We start from the raw sequence: 19,431 nt of genomic DNA, 5'->3' as shown, positions 1-19,431 counted from the left end.
TTTGTTCATTTAAAATATCTTGGATTATTTTCAATCCTACACTACCAAATACGTCTGACACAATGTTTTTAAGAAAAAGCAGTGTTTTAAAATACAACTAAACCATAATAACAGATGATTTTTCTTTTGACAAACCTACATTTCAAATTATTTAACATCCAAGAGCTGAAGATGAAGTTCTTTATGCAAAAAAACAAATTAATACAAATAGTTTAAGCTGACATAAACAAAACACTCCCAGATCCTCCCATAAGTTGTAATAAACATTTTACAATATGTAAATAGATTCTGTCAGATTTATTAGAGGGACTGTACCACATTATTGCAACGCAATCACATTTGAGGACTAAGGTTACCTGCCCTTGTGAAGGCTATGGATACAATTCAGGCATACGCTTTATGCAACAATTACGAGGGCACAATTTACTACAAAAGTATGTATGGTGTATAAGAAAAGAGACATTTAGCTGTAATGAATACATAATACAGAAACCCTCTCTTCTGATCTATTGAAAAGTTTGTAATCTTGATTGTAAATGATTTTTTCCCCACTAGCAGATGACACCGTTTACATCTTGTTTCTTTGTACAGTTTTTAGATGAAGACTACTCTTTGAGCACGGTCAAACAGGGATTGGAATTAATGAACAAATACAGCATAAGAAAATTACATGGCACTCCTTCTACATTAAAGTATTTAAACTGTGATATTCTTTTAGGTAATCTCTATGGTCTGTCTACATAATAGGACCTCAACATGAAAAGTGAGTCTTAAAGTTTTTCTGTTACATGGGCTAATTTTCATTTTTGGGTGAACTATCCCTTTAACATCAAAGTATTACCATTTCAAAATGTAACTCACACATTACATCTGAGATGAGAAGTATTAATTTCATTACAATGGTTTAACTATCAATTGATACAACTGTTCAAAATGATAAGTAACTGCATAACTCTTGATGCATGGAAACTGACTAACAAAATTCCATGTTTAGATCATGAAAGTTTCAGGATATTGATCAATTGACACCAATTACCATAGAACATGACCCAGTTGGACTACATTATGTATGGATGAAAAATGTAATCGTCATTCTTTATCAGACACGGTTTCTATGGTCCCATGTACCACTTTTACAGACCATGCCTCCTGTAATTGCTTTTTTGGTTACTGCCAACTCATTACTGATGGTTGATTTCACATTGTGATACACGTATAAAGTAAGTGGTATCCCACATAATGCGGCAAAAACATGGAGCCAGCAGTGGGAGGTGGAATACAAGGAATATGTGGTGGTTAAAGGAATAGCAGGGGACAAGCACCCCTTCTGAGAGGTGGTCGTGGTGGGCCTCATCATAGAGGCATGGAAATGAGTGCTACAATGATTCAACCAAACCTCAGAAGATCAACCATGCCCTTAATCATTAGAACTTTCCATATAAATGAAAGCAATAAAAAATTGCTTAACAAAATGTATCACTTCCTTGTTTCTTTTCCAAGTAATGTTGTGTTCAGGTCTAAAGGGGAATTTAGTCATAAATGTAAATTTCTGTTATTTGCCTATGCACAAAAGAATGACTTTTTCTTATGAATCCTGAGACAGTTTGTGTTTTTTAAATTGCTTACACAGTTTCTGAAACTATGGGCTCCATTTTTTGAAACTCTACACAAAACCACAAAACATGCACACAACATGCAAAACGACACACATCTCTTGCAAAAACAAACACTTCTTTTTGCATAGTAACTACACACAAACCATAAATTGATTAGTCATATACACGTCATACAGATGTTAAAAGTGTAAAACACTACTATCTTGTGTCTTCTGCTTGTTCAGTGTGCAGTGAAGTGCACAGTAGTTTGTCATAACACTTAAACAAATGTGCACAAATACTGTACATACAGTATGTATGCACAGTTGTTGTATTTTACAGTTATTTACTGTAACTGAACTGAATCAACTGACTTGAGCTAAATAATGATGACACTTTTGGTTGCTTTTCAGTTGAATTTGTTACTATTGTGAAACTGCTTTGAAACAATCTGTATTGTAAAGCACTTTAGAAATTAGGATGACTTGCATTTCATTATATATTTACAAAACAAACAGAAATGCAATGTTTCTCAGAACACTGAGTTTTGATTTCTAAGTGATCAAATTATGTATATTTACACTAAACAGAAAAGCAGGGGGTAAAAAATTAATCATTTCTTTCTCAAAACAATGAGTTTTGATTTCTAAGTGAACAAATTATGTGTACATGAGTAAATGGTTTCACTCCAACAGTAGATAAATATTAGCATACAAATATAAAACATTTGACAAACACATTTGCAGAAGAAATCAGAATGAACTGGAATAGTGAAAACATTTAAATGAATATTAAGTACAGACTGCTCAAATATTGCAGATAATTTACACATAGCAGGATCATGATCATGTGCATGTTTGTTACAGTTTCTACACTGATGTTGGGCGAAATTCTAAATGGATTTTATGATAGTGAAATGTGTTCAAGCTGAATGAACCACATTCTTATTATATTGTGTCGTAAATTTTTCCCTATACCTAACTAAGTCCTATCTCATCTGACCGAAGCCTACCTGGGCCTATAATATTTATACTCTAGCGCGTCTACACATCGACGTCGGCTGGGTGCTAATACCTGTTCCCCTAACTAGCTTACTTCCTGCGCAGGAATAATCGACAAACAGACCACAGCAAATGTCCTTTAAATGCTTTAATCACGGCCAGGAGATCTTCTCGAGCAGTTCTCAGAGAATCTCCCCCAAGAAGAAGCAAGGCCGGAGGATCTCAGACAAATTCCATTGAGAATCCCACCAGCTAAAAGAATACAACAGTTTTTATAGAATAAGGAGGTATGGCAAAAATGTCATACTGCATTACATAATTTCCCCGCAATTTGATTGGTTTTCATAGACAAACCCTTCTGTTACCAGGTAAAGCAAACTTTGTTTTAACGATTACTTCATTGTTAATCACAAGGTTCAAATTTAGTCATCGGCCTAGTTTCAATTCCCAAACTTGTTATTTATACACTCAGGCCTAAAAAGAGAAGTAACGTCAGATGTTAGAAACATGGTTAGTTTAATATACAGTTTACTATTTTATCTATTAAAAATGAAGTATAAAATGGGACAGAATGGATAAAAATATTATGAAACTGCTCACCTGGTGGAGGTGTAGAAGCCCTTGGTCTGTTTGAAAACCCATGTTTTACATTTTCATTGTCATTATTTTCATACTCATCAGTTTCACATTGATTCACATATATACTCATATTTCCATCTCCACTAGTCATCTGGAAATCAAGGGTTCTTTCATAGTGCTACAAACAGCAAATTAAAAACAAATTAATTTGTTTTTCTTACATTACAATGTCATATACAATGATGATGTCACATCAAGTAAATGTATGTTGCTGATATTTAAATACTGAAACATAAAGCCCACTATTAAACAGTGGTAATGTCAATCATAATGCCTGAATATTTGTCAATATAAGGTAAAAAAAAGTGCTGTGCTGAGTAGAAAACAAAAACTGAAAGTCACTCACAAGCTCCTGTATGTTTTGTGCTGCTGAAAGAAACACTCAGTGAGTTTGATACTGAAATCTTTTACAGGTCATTATCAGTTACAACTGGGGAAGACAGTTGTGCTGTTTCAATCATACTCATCCCAGACAGAAACATAGTGTCTGCCCAGATCCGTCACGTTGAATCCACATGTACCAGATCTAGCCCGGAACGGGGGCCGACACTATGTTGCTGTCTGGGATGTTGGTATTATGAAGAATAAATAACAAACATACCTCCACTTGCTTGTCCTTTTTGTTGTCCATTTATTTTTGGGCTGTAGTGTAAAGATAAATACAATTTGTTAAAAATTTGTTTTTTCTTTACCACATTTCTGTCTCACAAAAAGGCAGCATATGACAGTTATAGTTTCCACTGAGACCATTGTGATTTTGTTATTATGCATGAAATACCACTAAAATATTAAAGGGTTAGTTCACCCAAAAATGAAAATTCTGTCAGTAATTTCTCACCCTCATGTTGTCCCAACCTCGTAAGACCTTTGTTCATCTTCGGAACACAAATTAAGATATTTTTGATGAAATCTGAGAGCTGTCTCACTCCTCCATAGGCTTCTAAGGGACTGAAACTTGCTGGCCCAGAAAAGTTATTAAAGAGATCGTTAATATAGTCCAAGTGACTCCAGTGGCTCAATCTTAAGTTTATAAAGCGACGAGAATACTTTCTGTGCACTAAAACAAACAAAAATAACGACTTTATTCCACTTTTCATTTCCTTTTCTCTGGGCGTCGAGTCTTTTCCCGTAGTGTTTAAGCGTAGCGCGTCTGTTGCACGTCACCACGTAGGCTCACTATTGGCCGACGCTGGTCATGTGTGATACGTGGTGACGTGCAACACAGACGCTCTACGCTTAAACACTACGCGAAAAAGACTCGAGGCCCAGAGAGGCCTTTTTGCGCACAAAAAGTATTCTCGTCGCTTTATAAACTTAAGATTGAGCCACTGGAGTCACTTGGACTATATTAACAATGTCTTTAATACATTTTCTGGCCCAGCAAGTTTCAGTCCCTTAGAAGTCTATGGAGGAGTGAGACAGCTCTCAGATTTAATAAAAAATATCTTAATTTGTGTTCCGAAGATGAACGAAAGTCTTACGGGGTTGGAACAACATGAGGGTGAGTAATTACTGACAGAATTTTCATTTTTGGGTGAACTAACCCTTTAACATGTTTTGTTGTCAGTCCTCCACAATACTTTATCCTTCATCAAAAATGTAAAAGTAATTTAAAACACCAGCTAAAACAGCAGCCAATTTATTTATATATAGTTTTTATTTTAAACATTTTTACATAAGTGGTAAATTAAGCGGTACATTAAAGTGAGGGCATTGCTTATCATATGTTTACAAGTTTCAGGTTAGTTTTAACTGCTTACCTTTAACTAGCAAAGCATGTCTTTGTGAGGCGCTTCTCTTCGTGACACTATTCGAGGCAGTGCATTCGTAATCTCCACTGCGTGTGAAGTCAGACTCATCTATGGTAAAAATGTGTGTGGTCACACTGGTGTCTGTTCCATTAAACCTCCAGCTGAATGAGGCAGAAGGGTCAGAATTTGCAGAGCAAGACAGAGACACTCGAACCCCGAAATCCACCACTTTCGGGCCTTCAATAGAAACATCTTCTGGTCCATCTAGAACAAACACAAGAGACTCACTGTCAGAGGGACAAACTGAGCACTGACGTATGCCTATATTTCATCAGGTTTGAGCTCAAGTCATCTTGATGTTTAAATGTTTAACGCTCACAGTTGATGATCAGGCTGTGTTTTGCCGTCTCAGAGCTGACAGGGTTTCTATAAGTACACTGATATTCCCCACTGTCTGATCTCTGCACTGGACTGATGGACACTGATCTGTTATCAGGTGAGAAGATGATGCGGTTGCTAGGAGACAGAGAACTGTTATCTTTCATCCACTGCACAGAGGTGATGCTGCCAGTTCCCTCAGAGGTGATGCGAGCAGATGAGTCGCCCTCTATTAATGATTCTTCTGGACCAATAAGGCTGACATTAGATATTTTTTCTGTGTAAACGAGAGAAAGAACAAATACACTGGATCTAAAATTAGTCTTTCACGTTTAGTGAGCACTTAATGCTAATTCAAATCTAAAACTAAAATAAATAACATTTTCAATACTTGAATAAACAATAAACATTAACAGAATAGGCAATATTTCTCATTTTCGTTTCGTTTAAATTGAAGTACTAAAATAACGGTAACACTTTACAATAAGGTCTCATTTATTAACTTTAGTCCATCCATCCATCCATCCATCTTCTACCGCTTATCCGGGGCCGGGTCGCGGGGGCAGCAGTCTAAGCAGGGATGCCCAGACTTCCCTCTCCCCAGACACTTCCTCCAGCTCTTCCGGGGTGACACCGAGGCGTTCCCAGGCCAGCCGGGAGACATAGTCTCTCCAGCGTGTCCTAGGTCTTCCCCGGGGTCTCCTCCCGGTGGGACATGCCCGGAACACCTTCCCGGGAAGGCGTCCAGGAGGCATCCGGAAAAGATGCCCGAGCCACCTCAACTGACCCCTCCCGATGTGGAGGAGCAGCGGCTCTACTCTGAGCTCCTCCCGAGTGACCGAGCTTCTCACCCTATCTCTAAGGGATCGCCCAGCCACCCTGTGGAGAAAGCTCATTTCGGCCGCTTGTATCCGGGATCTTGTCCTTTCGGTCATGACCCACAGCTCATGAGCATAGGTGAGAGTAGGAACGTAGATTGACTGGTAAATCGAGAGCTTCGCCTTGCGGCTCAGCTCCTTCTTCACCACGACAGACCGGTACAGGGACCGCATTACTGCAGAAGCTGCACCGATCCGCCTGTCAATCTCCCGTTCCATCCTTCCCTCACTCGTGAACCAGACCCCAAGATACTTGAACTCCTCCACTTGAGGCAGGAACTCTCCACCAACCTGAAGCGGGCAAACCACCCTTTTCCGACTGAGGACCATGGCCTCGGATTTGGAGGTGCTGATTTTCATCCCAGCCGCTTCACACTCAGCTACAAACCGTCCCAGTGCATGCTGGAGGTCCTGGTTTGATGAGGCCAACACGACAACATCATCCGCAAAGAGCAGAGATGAAATCGTGTGGTCCCCAAACCTGACCCCCTCCGGCCCCTGGCTGTGCCTAGAAATTCTGTCCATAAAAATTATGAACAGAACCGGCGACAAAGGGCAGTCCTGCCGGAGTCCAACACGCACCGGGAACAAGTCTGACTTACTACTGGCAATACGAACCAAGCTCCTGCTCCGGTCGTACAGGGACCGGATAGCCCTTAGCAAAGGGCCCCGGACCCCATACTCCCGGAGCACCCTCCACAGGCCGCCGCGAGGGACACAGTCGAATGCCTTCTCCAAATCCACAAAGCACATGTGGATTGGTTGGGCAAACTCCCATGAGCCCTCCAGCACCCTGTAGAGGGTATAGAGGGTATAGAGCTGGTCCAGTGTTCCACGACCGGAACGAAAACCACACTGTTTACTTTACTATTAACTGTTTACTATTAACTTTAGTTAATATATTAATTAACATGAACTAACAATGAGCAATACATTTGTTACAGTATTTATTAATCTTTGTTAACATTAGTTTAAATACAGCTGTTCATTGTTTGTTCATGTTAGTGCACTGCATTAACTTATGTTAGCAAATACAATTTTAGTTTTTAAATATGTAAATGTTGAAATTAACATTAACTGAAATGAACTGCTGTTGACCAGGGACGTTGAGAGAGTTCCTCAGGGGCAGGGGCTCAAATGTAAAAAAGAAAAAAAAAGAAAAAAGGGCATATATATATATATATATATATATATATATATATATATATATATATATATATATATATATATATATATATATGCTTATCAAGGTTGCATTTATTTGATTAAAATACAGAAAAAAGATATTAAAAAAACAGTAATATTGTGAAATATTACTACAATTTAAAATAATGGTTTTCTATTTTGATATACTTCTAACCTTTGATACTTTTTCAGGATTCTGAACAGCATTTATTTTAAATAGAAATATTTTGTACCAAAATACACTACTAATATGCTGATTTATTATCAATGTTGGAAATTCACATTAGCCTAGGGGGTATTAAATGTGTTAGGGATGTATTTGACCAGGCCAGTGGGGCCAATGCTCAGGGGCCCTTGACCAGGGGCCAGGGAGGCTTTGTGATTCAAGGCACAGTCATCCAGAGCATTAGAAAAGGCCCATCAACAATGAAAAAAAGGGTTATTTGTGCTTAAATATGTGCGCCCCATGGTCAACAAGACCCCTCCAACAGGACCCTCAGACTTTGAACACTATTTTATCAGGAGTAAAACTGTTGAAATGAAAATGATGCCACAACTGAATTAATTTGAGAAAAATATCCATTTAAACCAAAAAGGTTTATGTGTAATTCACTGTTTAGGTCTTCATAGGTTTGTAATAATTCATATGTTTTATTAAAATTGTCATATGAGCTTGAAGTTTTAGGTAGGCTATTGAACACGATTTTATAAACAATAAAACAATATTGCCTAAAAGGTATTTAAAATTAGATTATAACAGTAATACATTTTCAAGACATTTTAGTGTGATTTCCATAACAATTTTAAAGGGTTAGTTCACCCAAAAATGAAAATTCTGTCAGTAATTACTCACCCTCATGTTGTTCCAACCGCGTAAGACCTTCGTTCATCTTCGGAACACAAATTAAGATATTTTTGATGAAATCTGAGCCATGTCTCACTCCTCCATAGGCTGCTATGTGACCGAAACTTGCTGGCCCAGAAAAGTTATTAAAAAGATCGTTAATATAGTCCAAGTAACTCCAGTGGCTCAATCTTAAGTTTATCAAGCGACGATAATACTTTTTGTGCGCAAAAACAAACAAAAAATATAGCTGCGAGCAGCGATTGCGGGCCCAAGCCGGTGGCACCGCCAACCTGGTGCCTTTAGTTACACTAAAGGCACCGGGGTGGCGGTGTCACCGGCTTGGGCCCTCCATCGCTGCTCGCAGCTATATTTATATATATATATATATATATATATATATATATATATATATATATATATATATATATATATATATATATCAGACAAGTAATATTCTTTGTCTTGTCACTTAAAAAAAAAAAAATAATATATATATATATATATATAATTACCTTTTTTTGGATGCTAAACTATTGTTTATTATATGCTTTGTACTTCACTCACGTTCCAATATCGAAGGGAAAAATTATCCTCTTCACATGCGCAAAAATGTCCTTGGAAAATTCACAGTGGAGCGGTGCTTACTGTGATTGTACGAATTGTACTACTGACTATTTAGAGCAGTGTAATCTTTATATGTTAGGTTGACCATTTTATTATTATATTTTATTAAGTCTATAATGAACAGGCTGCAATGTCAAGATTGCAATGCTAGTGTGTGTGTGCGTGTGTGTGTGTGTGTGTGTGTGTGTGTGTGTGTGTGTGTGTGTGTGTGTGTGTGTGTGTGTGTGTGTGTGTGTGTGTGTGTTCATGTTTTTCTGTCCCGGTGGGGACTTTAACCTGAATGCACACAGACTCATGGGGACTCGTATCACAGTGGGGACCTAAATAGAGGTCCCCATGGGTAAACAAGCTTCATACAGAATGAGTTTTTTTGGAAATGTAAAAATGCAGAAAGTTTTCAGTGATGGGTAGGTTTAGGGGTAGGGTTAGTGTAAGGAGATAAAATATACAGTTTGTACAGTATAAAAATCATTAAATCTATGGAGAGTCCCCACAAAGATAGTAAACCGTGTGTGTGTGGGTGGGTGTGTGTGTGTGGCGTGGGCGCGTTTGAACAGTGGACACATAAAAACATACTCCGTCATTATACAGGACGACATTCAAACTGCAAAGTGTTAACTTATATTTGTGTACAGTCGCAATAAAACACAACATTGTGCTTTTGTAAAATAATTTCAAGCAATCAACCCCCGAAAGGCGCTAATTTTAAAATTAAACTAAAATGCTCATGGCTGCACGGGCATTCATAACGGTGCACATCCACGGCGAGGAACGAGCAGAACAGAGTGAACGTTTTTCAGTTAATTCCTACTTCCATAGGAATTAATTTGAAACGCTCGCTCAACCACTATCAATGTCAGTGTGGACGAACATATTTTACTTTCGTTTTTAAGTTGGCGATTCAAAAGCCCCCAGCGGTGTCACATGTCGATTAACCAGTGGTAAAATATTCTCACCGTCACATACTTAGTATATTTTTAAGTAGATACAATAGGCCTACCTGATTTTGAACACAAGAGGGCAGTATAGCCCTATGTATGACTTGACTTTTATGGGACTAAATAGTACAATTACTATTTTTAAACTTATAAATATTTATTAAATTGAAAAAAAAAGAATAAAATGGGTTTAGTTGTGATATTTTTATACTTTTATATAGAAATAAATGGTGTTTAATTACATTTTTAGAAGATGAGGCTTTAAGTGTTACTTTACTTTAGCCCCTCACTATAGCAAAACCGTTTGAGATGTTTAATATCCGTTCACAATTTAGCATCTTTAATGTATCTTTATCATTTTGAAAAAGTTTGGTGTGAATAAAATAAACCAGTTAGGAAGAGTAGCTAAAAACTCAGAGTCTGAAATATCCAAAAAATCCACATTCAAACCAAAATATCTGACTTCCTTTTGCTCTGAGCTAATAACTGTAAATTAGAAAGTTGTCCGGCTCGGTGAGACCAATATATATACTGATTTTTGTAACTGTTGGTAAAACTAACCCACCCACTTTTGTCAAACGCATGTTGAAAGTGACACACTTCCTGCTGCCAGTTGGTGGCGCTATAACTTTGACTCACGATAGTTACATCCATCTGATCTGCCTCTTACCACGAACACACTGCTAAAGTTTCATCAAGATCAGTTAATGTATGCAGAAGTTATAACACTTCGTCTCCTCTCTTTTCTCGCCATAAATTTGTTTCCTCGCCACGGCCAAACCGTTCGAGATATCAAAAATCCGTCCGCAATTTAGCATTCTCAATGTCTTGACTTAATGCTGACTGAGTTTGGAGGTGATTGAATGAATTCTCTAGGAGGAGTACATCACATTCCACAGCAAGCGTTTTCCAAACAACCCATAATAGCCGACTTCCTGTTGGGCTGGCGTGAAACTTGACAGAGGGAAAGTTGTTCAGCCCGATGAAATCTATATGTGTACCGAGTTTCATATTAATTCATGCAAGCGTGTTTGATATATGAACCAAGTTTTCAGACCCTGTTCAAGAGGGTGCTGTTGAGCCCCCCTGCCACGCCCGTTTCTGAAACTTTTCACATGTCTACTGGCTAATAAGTGTTATGTGTCTGTCGAGTTTCATCCAATTTCAAGCATGCTAAGAGTTTCAAACGCATCCGAAAAGAATATTAAAATTTGATGCGTTGCCACGGCAACAGTATCTAAGATATCAATAATCCTTTCACAGGTCTTGAAGCAAATCGGGTAAAAGTAAGAGGGTGACTTCAAAGCATTTTGAAAGTGACACACTTCCTGCTGCCAGTTGGTGGCGCTATAACTTTGACTCACAATAGTCACATCCATGTGATCGGCCTCTTACAACGAATACACTGCTGAAGTTTCATCAAGATCTGTCAATGTATGCAGAAGTTATAACACACTTCCTGTGTCCCATTATTCGCCATAAATTAGTTTCCTCGCCACGGCCAAACCGTTCGAGATATCAAAAATCTGTTCGCAAGAATTCATCCTCAATGTCTTGACTTTATTCTCACCGAGTTTGGTGGCGATCGGATGAAATCCCTAGGAGGAGTATTTCACATTCCATTGTATGCGTTTTCCAAACAACGTATAATAACCGACTTCCTGTTGGGCTTTTGTAAAACTTAGAGCACGAAAGTTGTTCGGCCCGATGAGATCTATATGTGTACTGAGTTTCATATTATTACATGCAAGCGTGTTTGATTTATGGACCAAGTTTTCGGACCCCATTCCAGGGGGCGCCGTCGAGCCCCCCTGCCACGCACCAGTACCAGCTTCAGCCCGGCCCTGATGGCCGCGGGTTCTGACGTGTGTGCAAAATTTCAAGAGTTTTTGAGCATGTTAAGGGCCCCAAAAGTGTCAAAAAGGCAAAAAAAAAATAATGAAGAAAAAAAAAAATAATCCTTACGGAAACAATAGGGCCTTCGCCCTTTCAGGGCTTGGGCCCTAATAACGACTTTATTCCACTTTTCATTTCCTTCTCTCTGGGCCTCGTAGTGTTTTTGCGCTGCGCGTCTGTGTTGCACGTCATCACGCAACACACACATGACCGGCGTCGGCCAATAGTGAGCCTACGTGGTGACGTGTAACACAGACGCGCTGCGCAAAAACACTATGTGAACCAACTAGAGGTCCAGAGAGAAGGAAATGAATAGTGGAATAAAGTCGTTATTTTTGTTTGTTTTTGCGCACAAAAAGTATTCTCGTCGCTTGATATACTTAAGATTGAGCCACTGTAGTCACTTGGACTATATTAACGATCTCTTGTCTTTAATAACTTTTTTATTTGGGCCAGCAAGTTTCGGTCACATAGCAGCCTATGGAGGAGTGAGACATGGCTCAAATTTCATCAAAAATATCTTAATTTGTGTTCCGAAGATGAACGAAGGTCTTACGCGGTTGGAACAACATGAGGGTGAGTAATTACTGACAGAATTTTCATTTTTGGGTGAACTAACCCTTTAAGTTTAATACTATGTGTGGTTTTAATATTTTAAAATGATAATAATAATAAATCCCTGGGACACAAGAGTGCCCAAATTAACACCTTGCATGTCTAGATTACAGAAACAATCCTATTATTTTACACATCCACATTTTTGTTTAATTTACAGCATGTTACATTGACAAAATAGACTATGTAGGCTAACTCTTTTCCCTTTCACATATTTACTTAATTCGGTTCATATCATCGTCTTTTAGGCCAATATGTTATGCTTAAAAGCTGAGCCAATTTTTAGCAACACACTCACCGAACACTTGTAGTGAAGCTTCTCCTGTAAGTGATCCTCCAGCAGCAGGTATTACACTGAGTCTGTATATTCCAGAATCACCCAGTTTCAGATTCTGCAACTCCAGAGCCAGTGTGCTGATGTCAAAACTAACTCTGCCTTCATATGCAGGGTTTACTATAGTTACATCAGACGCTACTACTGTAATTATAGTTGTTGAAGTAAAAAACCATTGAGTTATAAGAATGGATGTGGAGGGTGGGTTATCAGGGGCGAGCACCACGCTTTCTCCCACTGCTCCATTAGCCGGCTCAGGAAACTGCAGATCTTGACCGAAATATTGTCCTGTTTTATGAAAGAAAGAATTGAAAAGAAAATTAAAATCGCACTAAATGTATACTTAAAGTTGTTTGTTCTGCAGTTAACTACTACAACTACTGTAGTGATTTTTTTATTTGTAGAACAATTTCAGTAGAAGGCAGACATTTTTCTGCAATTACCTCATCATTAAAATAGAAGTAACTTTTTATAGCCTACATGTATTCAATACACGGTTTTAAGTTATAAAAAGTCTCACCAAAACAAGACAACATCCACAGCGTCCAGTACAAACGATAAGAAACCATCATGATCGAGCTCTCATCTGTCAGGAGCTGCAGCTCAAAACATCTGAACTATTTACATCAGTTTTCAGTTAATGATAAACGGCAGTTCTTGAACGCAGAGAACTCACTGCGCCACCTAGCGCTGGATATTAACAGAAGTCATATTTTTGATCATGGAAGAGCTAAATAAATCACTTCAGTCATGTAACATCCAAATTAAATTACTTTAGTCAATTAAAATAAATGATTATTCCTCTTGCTGTTGGGTGGGTCTAAGGTATAAACATGTTTTACTAAATATAACAAATGCTATATTTTCACTAGGTTTTTTATAGGCTACTACCTCTTACTGGCACAAACCGACCAATATTATTCAGAAGCTCAAAACCACTTTACAAACAAAATATAAGGCAGACAGGAAGTTTATGGAAGCTGAAATTATGACATAAAACTGAAAAGTCAAAATTTGTACTTACTAAATCGAAATCATGACAAGTCGAAATTAAGACATTGAATCAAAATGATGAGATTAGAATTTTAAAATTTTAAAGATCAAAATTATGACATTACACTTTTTCTGAATTGCTAAAACACATTTTTTTAAACCATCACTCACTTTCTCAAAACCTTAAACACAAAACCAATTTTTCAAACCACATTTAGAGAACATCTCTGCTGGCAAAATCAAACAATTGCCTCAAAACCATTTTATCTGTGCTCAAAATCAAACAATGCTTTCAGATCATACACACAGCGAGTCAATATTATAAGATCATTCATTAGACATTGCATCAAAAAATGGAGAACACAGAATCCAAAGCATGCAGTTACAGAAAAAAAAAAAGTATATTGTAACAAAGTAAACACATTTTGCAATTATGTACATGGCTTCTGCCACATCTATGCAGATGATGCACAGCTCTGTCATTTCAACTTTGCGAAGACAGAGCTCCTGGTAAGTTGCAATGTAAGTCCTGTTGTGTTTACAACTAGGGTCAGTTCACTACAGTACTTTCGACTTTTTGAAGTGTAGAAAGAAAAAGTTAAATGATTGAAAAATGCACATGTGAAACTTTCTGTGCAGTTGTTTTGGCTGGTTGAAGTAAAAAGACCTCACTCATTTTGGTCCCTAGATAGGTTGCATTGGATAGCTCCTTCAAAGTAAGTGAATGAAACCCTACTAATATTCATTAGCATATCCAGTGCTATATTGTAACAGTGAAGTACAGAATGAAGAACGCTATATGTGATCTTGACATGGTGACCTCCCGGTGACCCCTGGCAGCATGGACACATTGAGCATTAGCCTCTGTTTAATGGCGGACGCTTGCCAGAGCCATCAATACAGTGACAAATGAAGGCTTGGTTTATTAAAGCAGAATTAGACCAGAGAGAGAGAGGGAACTGGAGTGACAAATGAAGAGGTGTGGCGATCCACTGAAGAGAGCTGAGGAAGAGGAAGAAAGGAATAAATGCAAAAGAAAAATAATAATATCATAATTTCTTTATTATTCTTATTATATTTATTATTTATTATTTCTTTATTATTCTCCAGAGCTGCTCTGGGAAGAGCAAGTGGAAGCAGCCAAAACAACATGTGAGAGAAAGAAAGACAGAAAATAAACACTGGGATCTATAGAGCTCAAGTAGCCTGGCAAGCCAGACCTACATCAAGATGTTAGCCTGGCTGCGAAATACATTTTGCTGCCGCTAGGGTGCGTCTAGATTTCTAGGCTAGAGCTCAAGATAATCAGGTAATAAAAGAACTATTCTATATTAATGATGTTGACAGAAAAAAAAGATGTAAAAAATACACAATTACTATTTCTGCAATATAGAGATGAAAGATGATTTTTGTATATCCCCAATTTGTGTTTGTAAAGAAAAGCACCCGCGTTTCAATAGCGCGCCTCTCTGTAGGCGTGTTCACATTAGCAGATAATGAGTTGCCATGAGAACGACTGACATCTCTATCTTTTCATACAGATTACATAAACAGAGAATATTTGTTTTCGTTTTGAATTAGATAATTTAATAGCAGAGACTTAAATGTTTCTAAAAATTTATATTGCTTATGCCTGTGTGACTAGTATTCACTGAGTTTTGTTTAAAGGGTAAGTTCGGTATTTTACACTTAAAGCCCTGTTTACAGATCGTTTCTGATGAAATAGAACGGTTAAGATTAAAATTTGGACACATGCTGCTGTCCCGAGAATTTTAGGTTTATTTCGCTTGCCACCAAGCTGTATCTCTGGTCGTAATCAGTCCTTCACTGACCAATCAGCGTTCATTAGCAGAATGCTAGCGTGTTATGGGCAACAACAACTCAACCTGTAAGAAATCGAAAGGACAAAAGTACTCGTTCATTCAACTTTCAACCTATAACCCATGTTGAACTGGCAAAACCTACAATCAAATCTGACATTTCTCAACGGCAATCGGGTGAAAGAGACAAATTAAGCCGTCTAGCCCCATTGACTCCCATTCAGTCTGCACTCATGGACGATCGCCCCCAGTGGAACTCTGGTGGAACTACAACCAAAACTCGGTACAATAGGAGTGGGTAGGCTCTCCGTAGACGGGCTCTGGTAATACCGTACCTCACACAGCTCGTCCAATACAAGTCAATAGAGTTGGACAAAAACTACGATAAAACCTGTTGGAAAGCATCTTTTGCAGCGATTTTTGTGTGAGCATATCAGTGAACACCCCTGACCACTCGGTGAGTTTCAGGTCTTTGTAAACGAAAGTTTAATGCATTTTATAAAGGATTTTTCCAGTGCACATAGACTGCCATTGTGTAGGTGGTGGTGGTGGTGGTGGTGGGGGGGGGGGATTATTTCGCCTAATTTTAGGCGAAATAAACCTAAAATTCTCGGGACAGCAGTATGTGTCCAAATTTTAATCTTAACCGTTCTATTTCATCAGAAACGATCTGTAAACAGGGCTTTAAGTGTAAAATACCGAACTTGTCCTTTAAGTTTAGAGTGCCTGAAAAAAAGTTCACAGAGATTGAGAGGCAGAAGGCACACCCTGTTTATTTTCTTTATTTTACAAAAGTACAATGTTTTGTTTCGATTGTAAATGAACACATAAAAAAGTAGACATTTTACAGTTTATTTTTTCATATTTCTTAAGTCTGTATGACCATAAATGTAAGTTTTTTAAGTATATTTTGCTGCTATGTGAAAAAAATCCAGCAAAAAAAAAAAAAAAATCCAGTTTGTCGACCCCAGAGGGTTAGCCTAATAGGAAGGATCATAAATTGTGATTAAAAATATATGCCCTCTCACTGCAGTGACTCTCATCAAGACGCCGCTGCAGTGGTGGAGTCCATGCAGGAGGAGCAGCGTTTGGCACTGCGTCTCTTTTCAGCGCGAGCTGTGCTGTTGCAACCAGCAACACTACACCTGCTCCGTCCATGGGCGGCGCTAAGGAGGGGCTAGCATAGTGGTTCTCAACGGGGGCGGTACCGCCCCCCAGGGGGCGTTCAGAGAACAACAGGGGGCGTTGGAAGCAAGATTTTTGAAAGGGGGGCGTTCACGTGTTAATGGGGGGCGTTCACAAATTTTTTCATTTTTTCATTTTAAGCATTTAGTAGTTGTAATAAACACTGTAAGTGGGCTATTTAAAAAGCGTTAGGACTATGTTTTTGTTAAATTATGTTGTAAAACATGCGCATTGCGCAGAGTGTGATATCATATTGTGCGCATCTATGGTGCACGTGAAAGAATACCTCAGCAGCGCTTAAAAAAAAAAAAAAAAACATTCGTCCGCACCCGCTCTGACCGCAAGTCCACCGTCAGTGTAGTAGGTAGGCACTAGGCATGTTTTTTGTGTTCATTTCTATTGCATTACGATTGAAAGCAGTATCAATAATGTAAAAAACATGATGTGCAGTCAAGTTGTGTATATGCTGTGAGTGTTCTCACTGCGCGCGCTTGTTGTGATTCGAGGAGTTATGACGAGTTGTATTTTGACGACTTGATATTATTTCTTATTCAAAAGTTTAGAATGCCTAACATTCTAAAATCTTCCAGTTTTATGCGACATGTAGCCTATCGTTACTTTTGCAACGACTCTATTATTTTTCCAGTCATAGACCAGCGCTCAAGCACTGACTAGAATCCAGCGCTGATAAGAATCAGCATTCACGAGCTCAAAAATGTGTTTGGCGCTGCAACAATCCGGTGGTGCTGAGAATCCAGCACTTACAGTACTAGAATCAAAGGTATGGAAAGTTGACAAGCCATTAAAAAGTATTGACTTAAGAAACACATATTTTTTCAAATATTTTAAATAAATCATGTTCCCATTCACTCTGGCGACGAATTTTAAAATTAATTAAACTGTATTCTATTTATAAGGTAAAACTTTTACATTTTTAGGCATTAACTAATTCAAATCCCAAATGCCAAAATGTTTTCTTTGTTCACCAAGTAATTTACTGGTCGGGCATTATTAACTCACAGTAAGGAGAAAATAACAATTTGATGGATAATTTAAATATATTCTGCAATCACATTTTAGTAATGTATTCATTCCGCCATCACATCTGAGTAGGAAACACTGCTTGGGTAGTTTCAAGATATACAAATAATTAATAATACAATAATAATGTAATTGTTCATATGTGTTTATTCTTGTTAGAAGATTTTTTTTACTGATTATGAACACAAATTAATCACAACAAACCAAATTAATTGTAATTGTATTAATTATACCAGAAAACAAAACAAGAAAGAAAACAAGAAAACAAGCTGATACCATGGTATTTTAGGCCTACAATTCTAACATAATTTTTCATGAAAAATCAAGATTTTATTTATTTATTTTTCGAAAGTAAGGTTAATGTAAGCAGCTTCTTGCAATACTCTTCTAAATGCGTAATAAAACCTAAGTGCAAACATTACCGCTTTAATGACCATCCTTTATATTTCAGTGCATTTGTTCTACAATATATGGCTATTACTGTCATGGGATTAATTTTATAACTATTATTATGTAGTAGTGGAATGTAGACAGACACAACTAAAAGAGGTTTAAATTTTTCTTTGTACACTGAATATGGGTTGGCACTTTTAATTTTGAACTCTCAAAGTGCACCAGATTGATGAATTTAACATTAAAATGCACAAAATTTTCTTACGGGGGGGCATGCCCCCGGACCCCCCTAGAAGGCCTGAGGTCCACTCACCAGAGATTTACCAAAATCCTGTGAGAAATACTGGTATTGCTATGTCAATGCAATTTATAACTTTTTTTGGGGGGGGGGGGATGAATCACTGTTGAGTATAGTTCAGTTGTATTAACAAAAGACAATTTTGCACTTATTTCATCTATTAACTCTCACTCGTTCCTGCTCGCTCAGTAGTTTGGGGGTGGGGGGCGTTCAGGGACCTGGATATTGGATAGGGGGCGCTGGCCCAAAAAAGGTTGAGAACCACTGGGCTAGCAGGTGCTTCAGCACCCCCAAGAAAGACTAGAGCACCCAGATAGCACCCCCAAAAATAATATTCAGGCTGTTTTCTATGGAAGCCCTGAACCGCATGGTGAAGATAAAAAGAAAAAGAAATGTTATCTTGTTATTTCGAGATATTAAGTTGTTATTTCAACATAATATCTTGTTATTTCGACATAATAAGGGGACATTGGTTTTCTATGGGAAGAAAATGCTTAACGTGCAATTAAACACAATGTTCATATTCTGGGCTCATCTGGTTTTCTTGTACATCCTACTTTATTATGATTTTATTATCACAATGATTAATAAACACGCACAGTTATCCGTGAACTTGATACATGTTGCAGATATGTTTTACTATGCACAAACAAATGCCTTTCAACTTATGTGTGCACACTCTAAAAAATGCTGGGGTGTTTTAACCCAATTTTGGGACAAATATGGACAAACCCAACGTTGGGTTTTTACATTTTTATAGCCAGAAACCATGTTTATTCGACAATTGTTGAGACAATATTCAATATTCCATTCTTATTCTCTAGTATTTGAAAATCTAAAAGTTTAATTAAATGATTAAGAATGTATAGGACAGGTGAAGTAACCCCAGTGACCTCTGCTGTCTTGGTCAGCTAGAAGAGTAGATGTATGTTTTAACATTCCATTAGACAGTCTCGATTTGGTTTTGTTTCATGTTTGTCATGTGATCCAGTTTTACTTATGTGATCCTGCCATGTGTTC

At 37.8% G+C, this 19,431-nt stretch overlaps 1 protein-coding gene across 6 annotated transcripts; it reads right to left on the bottom strand.

Annotated features, from left to right (window-relative positions):
• Window positions 1-2,726: 2,726 nt before the first annotated feature.
• Window positions 2,727-13,326, bottom strand: LOC308685862 (cell adhesion molecule CEACAM1-like). Of its 6 annotated transcripts, none has more exons than XR_014029501.1 (8): window positions 13,202-13,326; window positions 12,646-12,969; window positions 5,366-5,641; window positions 4,996-5,250; window positions 3,837-3,877; window positions 3,582-3,601; window positions 3,197-3,353; window positions 2,731-3,070 (listed from the first exon to the last, which is right to left on the bottom strand). XR_014029501.1 is itself a non-coding variant. In XM_081357922.1 (6 exons), exons 1-5 carry the CDS (start codon window positions 13,251-13,253, stop codon window positions 3,867-3,869), a joined length of 918 nt encoding a protein of 305 aa, XP_081214048.1. In that variant the 5' UTR covers window positions 13,254-13,320; the 3' UTR covers window positions 3,481-3,601; window positions 3,837-3,866. The 6 variants fall into 6 exon arrangements, 2 of the variants coding, with proteins under 2 accessions (XP_081214048.1, XP_081214049.1); XR_014029504.1 differs by having other exon boundaries at window positions 3,582-3,604; window positions 13,202-13,309; XR_014029502.1 differs by having other exon boundaries at window positions 2,727-3,353; window positions 13,202-13,320.
• Between the last annotated feature and the right edge of the window lie 6,105 nt (window positions 13,327-19,431).

Source organism: Scardinius erythrophthalmus (assembly GCF_964197995.2).
Source record: "Scardinius erythrophthalmus genome assembly, chromosome: 25".
Classification (NCBI taxonomy): domain Eukaryota; kingdom Metazoa; phylum Chordata; class Actinopteri; order Cypriniformes; family Leuciscidae; genus Scardinius; species Scardinius erythrophthalmus.
Note: the sequence above shows the minus strand (reverse complement) of the source record. Positions and strands in the feature narration are given on the sequence as shown.

Bases quoted from the DNA above. Each gene is read 5' to 3' on its own strand.
- LOC308685862 (XM_081357922.1), bottom strand. From the start codon at position 13,253: ATGATGGTTTCTTATCGTTTGTACTGGACGCTGTGGATGTTGTCTTGT. The intron at 12,970-13,201 runs GTGAGACTTTTT...TTCATAAAACAG, and splicing joins GTGGATGTTGTCTTGTTTTG to GACAATATTTCGGTCAAGAT. The intron at 5,251-5,365 runs GTGAGCGTTAAA...TGTTTGTTCTAG, and splicing joins ACACAGCCTGATCATCAACT to ATGGACCAGAAGATGTTTCT.